Source organism: Amyelois transitella, chromosome 14 (assembly GCF_032362555.1).
Source record: "Amyelois transitella isolate CPQ chromosome 14, ilAmyTran1.1, whole genome shotgun sequence".
NCBI classification, from domain to species: Eukaryota; Metazoa; Arthropoda; class Insecta; order Lepidoptera; family Pyralidae; genus Amyelois; species Amyelois transitella.
Genome location: NC_083517.1, coordinates 44950 through 57343, shown reverse-complemented (window position 1 = coordinate 57343; position 12394 = coordinate 44950). Strand labels below are relative to the sequence as shown.

At 39.6% G+C, this 12394-nt stretch overlaps 1 protein-coding gene across 2 annotated transcripts; it reads right to left on the bottom strand.

Annotated features, from left to right (window-relative positions):
* Window positions 1-651: 651 nt before the first annotated feature.
* Window positions 652-11636, bottom strand: LOC106129112 (protein fuzzy homolog). 2 transcript variants are annotated; one of them, XM_060947622.1, is made up of 8 exons: window positions 11244-11636; window positions 10760-10881; window positions 10171-10438; window positions 8501-8695; window positions 5854-6053; window positions 5564-5718; window positions 4662-4788; window positions 652-1711 (listed from the first exon to the last, which is right to left on the bottom strand). In XM_060947622.1, the coding sequence occupies exons 1-8, from the start codon at window positions 11319-11321 to the stop codon at window positions 1654-1656; spliced, it is 1203 nt and encodes a 400-aa protein (XP_060803605.1). In that variant the 5' UTR covers window positions 11322-11636; the 3' UTR covers window positions 652-1653. The 2 variants fall into 2 exon arrangements, with proteins under 2 accessions (XP_060803605.1, XP_060803606.1); XM_060947623.1 differs by lacking the exon at window positions 8501-8695.
* Between the last annotated feature and the right edge of the window lie 758 nt (window positions 11637-12394).

Here is a 12394-nt window from a genome sequence, read left to right as displayed (position 1 = left end):
GATTGAATGTTGTAAAAATTTTACCTACCCTACATGACTAACTTGAATCATCTGAAAGTGTAATTTTTCGTTTCGTCGTCTCAATTTTGTTTTACTTACAATTGCCATGGCTAAAGGTAAATCCTAATCAACTCCTTTGCAGTGGTCATATTTCAATAAATATTAATTTGCAATTATAATAAATCTACACAGCAACGCAGAGATGATAACCCAGAAAATAACATGACAGGGTACTTCCATAATTTATCGATACCTCCTACCCTCATTGTACAGCACGAAATAAATAGTTCTAGAAACATCTAACGCCTCTGACGTCACTTCCGCGTCTTATATATCAGTCGTTGGCGTACGAGACAGATGCATGATCGTGTCGCTATAGTGTTGTGACATACCATGCAATTTACTGAGTTCGATGCAAAACATCATTTGAAAATAAATGCATTTTCTGTGCTAAAACTTGGTAAAATTACGACACACTAAAAAGTTTTATGGCCAAAACAAAAACCTGTAATATTTTTAATTTCTTAGACGTTTCTTTTGAGAGTTCCAGATTTCTGGTTTAAGTAGTAACATTGTAATGTAACATCACTAATGTCTGATATATAAGACATTGGCGCTGAGGGTTCAAATAAAAAAAAAAGTCAGAATCTCTGATAAACATGGTTTTGTTTTTGATAATTTATTATTCAAATAACATTATAATAAATCGTGAAATTGTTATTTTTGATTAACTAAAGTATGAACTGTCTAAAAATGTTATGCATATGTCGTCAGGTACTATAAAGATAAGAAAAAATACAGCTAAATTGGTAAGATTTATTTGACTGATATATCAGACTTTGGCGGCGAGGGCACGAAACTTAAACGTCTGATATATCAATCAGACTTTGGCGCTGAAAAGGTTAAGCATCAATACCATCATACTTACCTAATTACCAGAACCATACCAAATATACTTGTTATACCTGGCATACGAATAACCAAAAAAACATACCTACCGAAAAGTTACCTGGAAAATCAAGGATAAGAGATGACTACAACAAACAAAGGCAAATCAAGCACTTTAATTTCATGCCGACTTCATTGCCTAGAAACCAGAAGAAAATAGCTCTAAGACATGCCACACATCGCGCATCAGCAGATCTTCCAGGCAGCATCAGCATCTTCACACGCCAATTCTTCACACTGTATTATCGTTCATCGCATCTCCGTCCGAATCAACACAAGTCAAGAGTTGGAGGCACACACTGCACTTCGCGAGAGCTTCACGAGCGCGACCTTCCGCCGCGAGTACAAATACACACTGAGGCGGCGAGCAACTTTAAAATATTTATTTCATTTAATTTATTACGGAGCTATAAATTTGACAAGTGAGCTCCAATGAGGCCAAAAAACAATATGGGATAACGCCATCTATGATTATAAAAGTAAACTAAACTTATACATATGTTTAAACTAAAATTATACAAGGAGATTAAAAAAGCTTGCATATCTATTATTATACAAAACAATTACACGTTACACTTACAACTAACGTGAATGGAAGATTACATATTGCTTCCTCGTCTTACACGGCATAAGAAGGGCGCATCACAGTTTAACAATATATTGCAAGTTCAGTCTGCTTGTCGGGCGCCCGTGCTGAAGCAAGGGCTACCAATGCATGTCTTTGTTTGAGCTTAAGTCTTGTAATATCTGATGAGTCATCAACCTGAGGAAGAAAGAAAGTAAGTTTATTTTTCCATACATCTTAGTGAAATAGTCTACAGATGTGAACGCTCCTTTAATTATATAAAGTTCAAGGCTTCTCTTTCCAATATTTAGCCATACAGATTCTCCATGTATATTTTCTAAGACAACCTGCTTGAAATTCATCCTCTCCACAAGACGTAACATTAAATCATCTTAGCTCTTGTGAAGTCGTGCCTTCACAGCCCGGAGCCCTATAAAGCGCCGCGTGTGCCCCGGGCCAACAACAACCTATGTATATCTCCCTTCACATCACGTTCCTTTATAACACTGTTTGATATCCTATCACAATTTTTTTTCAAATACTACTGTATATTACTTTTGATTGTTGGCTCTGTCTACCCCGCAAGGGATATAGACGTGACCATATGTATGTATTACTTTTTATATTTAAGTAGTAGAGACAGCCCGCGGCTCGGCTTGCGTACAACAAAAATTTCGTAAGTCTTCTCCTGTGGGAATTTCGGGACATCCTCCCTTAGTGCACCTCTAAACCAGAAAAGGTATCTACATTTTGAATTTCAAGTCTCTAAAGTCACTAGTTAAGGCTGTGCATTGTCTGTCATTCACTCAGTAAACGATGTTTTATACATAGACTAGCTGTTGCCCGCGACTTCGGCCGTTTAAGGTCTCTATAAATTTTAACTTATTATTTTATTCCAATGTCTAAGCTAAATATATTTTTTTGAACCAACTAGTACTAGTATACCACTGCACTTGTGTTTTCTAATGTTTGTCCAGTTAATTTTTTACAGTGTATACACTTGGAGCACTTATCACTATATACTGCAAAGTTTCATGAAAATCCGTTCAGAAGTTTTTACATGAAAGAGTTACAAAAACACACACATCCTTACACACTTGCTTCTTCCTCCTGGCACTGGTCTCGGATAGTATTGGGTCCTCACCACTCAGGAGAGGAGTCCGGGGATCACTCATGACCATGGATCATGATTGGATTGGACATGGATTTGGGTGAGTGAGGTTTATATACGAAGCAACTCCCGTCTGACTTCCTTAACCTTTGCAGAGAAACCTAACTCATATTGGATGATGGTAACATACACATTCAGTTACTTGAATGTGCAGGTTGCCTCACAATGGCATGACAAAACAATATGGGTTCACTGCCGGGAAGTCCACCACTGATGCGGGAGTAGCACTTGTTACTAAAATCTATGACGCGTGGGAGAGTTCACAGGATTCAGTTGCAGTCTTTTGCGATCTCTCTAAAGCATTTGATTGCGTAGATCATCAGACACTTTTGCGTAAACTTCGTCAATATGGGTTTGACCACAAATCAACTAAACTAATGGCATCCTATTTGACTGATAGGCTTCAAACTGTAGATATTAATGGAGTAAAGTCAAGCGGATCAAGCGTCTCAATGGGTGTTCCTCAGGGCTCAATTTTAGGACCATTCCTCTTCTTGGTATATGTCAATGACCTGCCTTTTATGGTGGAAAAACAGGCGGGTATAGTGCTGTTTGCCGATGACACTTCTTTAATATTTAAATTAGATCGCCATAGCGAAAATGTAAGTTCGGTTAATAATATACTGTCGGCCATATCTATCTGGTTCTCAACCAACAATCTTCTTTTAAATGCTAATAAGACCCAATGCATTAAATTTACCCTACCAAACGTAAGGCAGGCCAATACTGACATAATACTGGAAGGCCAGAAATTAGAATTTGTTGAAAATACAAAGTTTTTAGGAATTATAATTGATGCAAAGCTACAGTGGGGTGCTCATATTTCTAAACTATCCAATAGACTTAGCTCTGCCGCTTATGCTGTTAGGAGGATCCGACAATTGACAGATGTAGCTACAGCTAGGCTTGTTTATTTCAGCTATTTTCATAGCTTGTTATCTTATGGTTTACTTTTATGGGGTAGCGCGGCTGATATACAAACTATTTTTATAATTCAGAAAAGGGCCGTTCGCGCAATTTACGGCTTAGGACCAAGAGACTCGTTAAGACAACTCTTTAAGAAAATAAACATACCTACAGTAGCGTCCCAGTACATTTTTGATCTTATAATGTATGTTAGGAAAAATACCTCTTTTTTTCAAAAAGTTAGTGCCACAACTGATAGAAATTTACGTAATAAACATAAATTAGTCATGCCGTTTCATAGGCTTAGCAAAGTCAGTAAATCATTTATGGGGAACTGTATACGATTTTATAATAGGTTGCCGGAGTCTGTTCTTGATATGCCCAACCGAAAATTCAAAGAGTATGTAAAGAAAGTACTTTGTGAGAAGGCTTATTATAGGACTGATGATTACCTTAATGATAAAAACATCTGGCTCGAGCTTGGCACAGGAACCTCGTAATTAATTGTAGTTTAATTTGAACTTAAATCAAAATTTCAGTACACTCTGTACATAAATCTTTTTAAAATTGGCAATCCATAAAATATATATATATATATATTTCTTTTTTCAATATTAAATCTCATAAATATATAAATCTCCCGTGAACAATGTATTCTCCCGTCCACATTCTATTCTAAGTATAATTTAATATTGTGAAGTTGACGTTGTTGAAGAAAATGCTGCAGTGCAGTTTGTTACCGCTTCTTCTGCACTGACGCCTTGGAAGCGGCAGTAAACTTAGTTTTTAAGTAATATATTTGACGTCAACCAAGTTGTTAAACCATACGACAATTATTAAGCGATATAATAATATCCTATAATAATGAATAAAAAATTTTGAATTTTTGAATTTTGAAATTGAATGTTTTACTTCCGTAAGTCTCACCATAAGAGCATTGGTTAGCACTCAAACTAATGTATATATCTGATAAGTCATTGGTTCATGGTCGAAGTAGGATTTGAATTTATGCCCCACATGCATTGCTTGCATTCCATCTTACAAACGCAGTGGCCGCAGAGCGCGAGTTACCTGGCGGCGTGCGTGGGCACGGCGGCCGGGAACAGCGCGCAGCAGAGCAGCTCGCCGCGGCGGCAGCCGTAGCACTTGTGGTACTCCGAGCACCAGTACGTCTCGCTCACACAGCGTTCAAACTCATCTGGAGGAAATCAATTTGAGATAATCTTAATACTAGTGTAAATGGAAGTTGATGATATAGGTATGCACGGAAAATTGGCATTAGGAAATTCGAAGGATCAATAACAAACGACTTTTATAATAACCAGCTGTTCGCCGAGAACTTAAGACAACAAGGTGACAAAATTTAGAAGCCCAGCAGCGCGTGCTACTCACCGGCATCAGTCCCTGGCTCGAGCGTCTCGGGCGCGAGCAGTGTGGCGGCGGGCGGTAGAAGCCCAGCAGCGCGTGCTACTCACCGCCATCATTCCCTGGCTCGAGCGTCTCGGGTGCGAGCAGTGTGGCGGCGGGCGGTAGAAGCCCAGCAGCGCGTGCTACTCACCGGCATCAGTCCCTGGCTCGAGCGTCTCGGGCGCGAGCAGTGTGGCGGCGGGCGGTAGAAGCCCAGCAGCGCGTGCTACTCACCGCCATCATTCCCTGGCTCGAGCGTCTCGGGTGCGAGCAGTGTGGCGGCGGGCGGTAGAAGCCCAGCAGCGCGTGCTACTCACCGCCATCAGTCCCTGGCTCCAGCGTCTCGGGCGCGAGCAGTGTGGCGGCGGGCGGTAGAAGCCCAGCAGCGCGTGCTACTCACCGGCATCAGTCCCTGGCTCGAGCGTCTCGGGCGCGAGCAGTGTGGCGGCGGGCGGTAGAAGCCCAGCAGCGCGTGCTACTCACCGCCATCAGTCCCTGGCTCCAGCGTCTCGGGCGCGAGCAGTGTGGCGGCGGGCGGTAGAAGCCCAGCAGCGCGTGCTACTCACCGCCATCAGTCCCTGGCTCGAGCGTCTCGGGCGCGAGCAGTGTGGCGGCGGCGCGGTAGAAGCCCAGCAGCGCGTCGAGTCTCGGGACGCGAGAGCGGCCGCCCGGCGGACGCGGCAACACGCACTCGCGGGACGATATGTTTACCACCAGGATGCTAAAATTATACATTTAAGTAAATATTAATTTCGCACAATGGAACGAACAAATTTTTAAAACAGGCCAAAGTCGTATGATCTCGTATGTCAAGAGTGCTTAAAGAATGTAGCTCCCGCCTCATGGCCCGGCTCACCCCAACACAGCGCTGTCCAGCGCCACGCTAGCGGGCAAGCCGGCGGGGCCGGCCAGCCGGGCCTCGTGCAGCAGCGCGGCGAGCGGCTCCCAGCTGCGCAGCGCGAGCTCCTCGAGCTGCGGCAGCGCGGGCGTCGCGCCGCACACCACCAGCACGAACACGTCCGACAGCAGCTTGCACGTCACCGCGCGGAACGCCACCTACAGCGGGAACAAGTGTTCGCTAGACTTATGTGGCTGTTGCGAAATTCTAAAACGCCCATGCAAAGATTTTATGATTAAAGCATAAAAACAACGTCGGCCGCCTCTCCAACACAAATTGAAAAGGCAGTACAACTGACTAGCTACTACGCCTTTTCCTGCTTTAAGCATCTCGACCGACACTCTATCACACCCAGCAGCCTTTCCCGCTTTCATACTCTTAAGTGCTTCCACAATTCAATTCCGCGAACATTTCAATTCCGCCTTCCATCTCATTCTCTTTTTCTTCGCTATAGCAGAAATCTTTCTTATTTCCTTCCTTTTTTTCAAATAAACTTTCAAAATAGTCCTTCCATATCTTTAGTACACAAAAGCTACCTGCTGAAGTTAATAACTTATATTGTGGATTTCCTAAGCTCTTGTCGACAGTATCTTTTTCAGTCCCCGCTAAATATCGCCGACGTCATTCCCCATCCAGTAGTATGGACAAATTACAGGTAAAATTCAATTTTGTGTCGTGTAGGCAAATCTTTACAACACTGTTTCAAATACCTGCTGGGCTGGACGTTTGTTGTATGGAAGATTCTTTAACTTTTTCTCTTCTTTAACTTCTGAATTCGTATAATACTGTTCATAGTATGTATGCACTTTACAATTGTGTTAATGTTTTTTTTTGTGACTGTGTGTAGTTGGTATTTCCGAACCTAATTGGCTCTGAAATGTTTATTTTATAAGCTAATATAGGAAGGAATGCATGTAATGTAGGAAGTATACCGGTAGAGTATAATATTCGAAAACATTTTTTTTTTTTTTGCGATTGTCATTAGCCCGCTCCTTTTTTTGTCTAGTAATCGTAAGTTTATTTAACGTTGGGACAAAGTAATCATTCAGAAATGTTTCAAAAGGCAAGAAAAAACCAATTTTCATTACATAAATTAACATTTCTTTATTTTGCTAGTACAATTTTCATAGAACTAAGTAAGGAACACATACCATTGCACAGCATGACTATATATATTTCAACGACATATAGTATAGTATATATATGTCGCGTCGACGGTGGCCGGAGGCGACTTCGGAGGCTCATTGTAAACATTTGTTTCCTCATTATTCATTTCGTGGGCGTTGAGTGGGTAATCAGGCAACGAAAAACACTTTCACTATTAAACAGTTTTATTCCGAGATACAAAAGTACTTAATAATCGAATAACAATAACGTAACTACCCCACAGTTAAATAAAGAAAAATAGTCACTGCCCGGTCACAGACAAGTCCCTCAAAAAACGATGTGTAAAGGCACGGCTCTAAACAACGACTGAGAGGGTCATGTCCAAACGCGTTTGGGTGCAACAAGCGCGCTTGCGTTTCCGGCGCAGTACCTACATTAAAAAATAGCAACCGTTATCTATTACGTAAACAATGCAGAAATTACTATCAAAAATCAAATCACGAATTATCATAATTATTGAGTACTGATTAATCTTTAATTTAACACAATAACAAATAATAAGTTAACAAACGCCATTGAATGTTTTCTTAGCGAAAAATCCATCTAGCTACGCCATCTATCGACGATCATATGAAACTTATGCTACAGAGATGCTCCCATTATCCGACATATATTTCAACGACAACGAAACTTGTCAAATCGAGCTACAGTAACCAATCATAACAAAGTCCAACAGTGCTAAAACTGTTTTACCCACTGTCTTACAACGCCATCTATTGATTATGACGTGTACTTTTACGCCTTAGTCTGTGAGAATGGTGTGGCGGGAAGATCAAACTTTTTCCAAGTTTGGGATAAAGTCACCCATAAGGGCCAAAGTCATACGGCTCTACGGTAGTTATTTGTTCCTACAGTAAAAAGAAGGAGAAAAGAGGAGAGAAATAATCAGTTAAAAATCACTATATTATTCAAAATAAAATTAAGAATATCTATTTGACAATAAAAATTATTTTGACATATCTCTAACAAACAAAATCATGGCAACAATTACTATGGCGTAGATATACCAAGGTTGATTTGACGTCAACCAATGTTGTGAAACCAAACGTTTTGACAATTATTAAGCGATATAAAGTATTCTATAATAATGAATAAATTTTGAATTTGAATTTGTTGTCTACAGTAACATTTTCTGTTGGTCATCCAAATGTTAGTTTGTCCGCGTGAGGTGCCCAGGGTGCGCCTTTTGACCTGATGCTCCTGTATTGGGTACCTAAGTCAGGTTTCTACATAAAGCGACTCCCGTCTGACCTTCGTAATCTCTGCAGGATAATCTAATCTGTATTGGATCATGAGGTAAAACCTACACTTCACGACTTTGTCCATTTTGTTTCAGTCACCTTTTACGACATGGGTAGAGATGTAGTGGTCCTTCTGTAAAGTGGCGGTAACTACCCGGCACATTGTAAATGCAATAAAATAAGAATAGACTACTAACGTGCGGACTAGTGTCGGGCAGGTAGACGGGCGTGGCGCGCGCGGCGGCGGGCGCGGCGGCCAGCAGCAGCCGCAGCAGGCGCCGCTCGCGCGCGCGCAGCGCCGCCCAGCGCGCGCCCGCCGCCGCGCGCGCGCCGCCCGCCGCCAGCAGCGCCCAGCGCCCGCGCACGCGCGCGCTGTACGCCTCCAGCGCGTGCTGCCGATGTGTCATTACAGACCCAGTTGCCTGACTGCACATTTCGTCAACATGTTTTCTCTCGCCTTCATACATATAATCACGTCTACATCCCTGGCGGGGTAGACAGAGCCAACAGTCTTAAAAATACCTATAGACCACTTTTGGCTGCTTGGCTTAATGATAGATTTAAATAGTGACAGGTTGCTGCTAACCTCCCCAGTTCCCAAGTTCATAAGCCTATCATAAACGCATTAAGTTTACACTTCCCAATGTGCAGCAGGCAAATATTGATATTAGTATAAGTAGTAAAAGATTAGATTTTGTTGATAGTACTAGTTACATTCTTAGAAATAACAATAGATTAAAATTTGAAATGGCATGCTAACATTTCGAAACTTTCTAAAAAGCTTAGTTCTGCAGCATACGCTATTTGTCATATAAGGCATTTGACTGATGTGGCAACAGCAGCAGACACATTTTTTTTTCCTTTTACAAAAAAGGGCAATTAATTAGAGCTATCTACGATCTAAAACAAAGAGTTTCCCTTAGATAATTTTTCAAAACCAAAATGTTTTAACATTGCCCTCGAAATACACATTCGATAACATTATGCATACATACATACATAAGGTCACGTCTATATCCCTTACGGGGTAGACAGAGCCAACAGTCTTGAAAAGACGGAATGGCCACGTTCAGCTGTTTGGCTTAATGATAAAATTGAGATTCAAATAGTGACAGGTTGCTAACCCATCGCCTAAAAAAGAGTCCCAAGTTTGTAAGCCTATCCCTTAGTCGCCTTTTACGACATCCATGGGAAAGAGATGGAGTGGTCCTATTCTTTTTTTTATTGGTGCCGGGAACCACACGGCACTAATAACATTATGCATGTTAGGAAACTCTTTAAAAAAGTAGATGAATGTACCTACTAGTAAATCACTGCAGAACAATTATAAATTGTTGGTCCTAGCACGTCCGTTGGCTAAGGTAAGGAAATCATTTCTGATTATTTGTATAAGATTACATATTCCAAAGTGTTCTTGAATTTAATGATAAAAAATTCCAAAAGTACATTAAAGATGCGCTTTGTAGGAAAGCCTATTACAGAACGGAGGATTATATTAATGACTAGCTGTGCCCGCGACTTCGTCCGCGTGGAATAGTTATTTTGGGCATCATTAAAGTCCTCAAGGATGAATAATATTCCTCAGTTTTTTTCACATTTTCCATTATATCTTCTTCACATTTTTTTATGTAGTCAATGTGCAGTGCATTCCCCCATGATTTAGATATAAGAGATCTATATTTGTAAATGCTGCGGTGTAATTTGTTGCACTGCTTCTTCTCCACATGCGCTTTGGAAGTCAAAATTAAAAACTAAACAGATAAAATTCGACCATGAATTACATAAGGTGTATGTATTCTTGGAAATTCCCAGGGGTCAAATACTTGGGAGAAAAAATGGTGAAAGAATAATATACAGTAAGACATACCTCTAACTGTGGTGCCTGTGGGCATATAGTGCATTGCATCAGATCTAACATCGGCAACGGACCAGACGCTGTGCTGGGGTCCAGGGATTCCAATAGATAATTCAGCATCGGGTAGCACTGCCGCAGATCTCTTTTGATCTGTTCTATGTTTTTAAAGTTCTCCAATTCTCTCTGCCCAATGAAGAATATCATCAAATCGTGGACACATGACAATAGTAACTCCAAGTCACATTCAAGTCCACCTGTAGCTATTCCAATCAGAGTTACACTAAAACAACAGACCACCTCTAGTAACATTCTGAACGTTCAATTGCCATTAATCTATATAGAAAATTGAACAAACTTTAGTAAAGAAATACAAGAGATTCTATCATTAGTTATGGATTTTGTTTCCAGTTTAAAATGTACATGGAAAATATTTCAGTAGTTTAGAGAATCTTCATGAAGGGAGCAAATATTTTAACTTAGAAAAGTGCTCCAGTCATGATGGAAGGTCATGTATTCAACAGCAGACTATCTATATATTAATTTATTTATTAAAGTGAGTGGCTTTGCCATTGGCTCTTGTGGTAAAAGCAACATTTTTTACCTTTTACAATATTCTTTCCATAAAATCCTCCCATTGTCTAGTTTTGTATCGATCATTGACAAATTGTGGCACTTCGTGAACATGTTAATGCCATGTAGCGAAGCGATCGTTGAAAATTGTATCTGAAAAAATGCTCAATAATAATCCAGGGCTAGAAAAAATAAATACCAAGAATATTCATATTCTAAGTAGGTATATATTTTTATACTTGAACGGATGGAAAAGCATCTTCATGAAATTTTTGTCAGATATTATTTATTATTAACTTTTAACTTGTGCAAGTTCAGTTTTTTCAACTTTAGCTATATTCTATCGGACTTAGAATTAAAGGCCTGATAAAGTGGAGAGAGAAAAGTAGGAGGACTCAAACGTTGAAAGCATAAGAGCATAAGAGAGAGTTATTTTTGTGTATATGTGTGATATTATCCCGAAGTATGTACTTAATAATTTATGTTGAATTTTAAATAATTTACTAATAACTTACGTGTTCATTGTTGCCGCGTTTTCTTGAAAATATTGGCACACCACTATCACTTGCAACTGCTAATATTATAACAGACATTTCTTACAACATATAATTAAAATAGGAGTATATTATAAAGTACCACATAGATACTACATAAAATTAAAAATACGAAAGAAAATTAATCTTTGCTTTTTTGTTTACATATCTTAGGTTGATTGATGAACTGAGCAACAGTTAATTTGATCTTGACTGTTTAGACACTCTAAAGAACTTTCCTATGAAAATGCAGTAATTGTTCAACTTGACTCAGAAATAACAATATCTGTCTCTTTCTCGTAACAGTGGTTTTACGGAAAATAAAACTTTTACACTTTTATCAGCGCCCTCTTCATTGGTTTCGATATGCCTTTGCTGCCGCGGACGCCATCGAACTAAACCTTTTTATTTACACGTGGGAAGTTGTCATCGTGATGTTTATACGTTTTCCCGTGTTTTTCGAATTTGTTCGAAGCTGTGCTAATATTAATCGAACATAAACTATTAGATGAAGTGCTCTATAGCATATTTTGGCCTAAGAAAAAGCAATAATAGGCAGAATCTCACCTTTCACCGGTAAGTGGTTAATATATCGTTAAATTATTGTCTATCATAAAGTGTATCTAATAAAATGTGTTTTAAAACCTATTACTTTAATCTTCTTATTTGTGAGCTTTAGAAACTTTTAATATTCCCAATATTTCATTCACATACACAAATGCTAGTGTCGAACATCATCGAACTTGGAATCTTATCGATAAATTGCTCAAAGTTATATTATTATATTTTTTTTCTCGTGATAGTTTACCAAAGAACAAATCTCAGCGAAGGAAATGGCTTTTCATAATTGGCAAAAAAAATATCTAGCCAGGAACAAAACATATCAATATGTGCTGCGGTTCTCCAGGCATAACACCTTGCGTGACGGAAGATCTACCCTTTGGTGGTGGTAGAGTCCAAATCATCGCTCCTGCTACAGGCCTCTTCAAGGGCAACGAAAGAGCAAGCGATTTAATAACAATCTTTTGGCATTTGCTTATCATAAAGTTTATATAATTTAGTCAAAACGAAATCTCGAGGATTAAAAAGAACATAAATACTACAAAGAAGACACGAACAATTGCTATTATTTA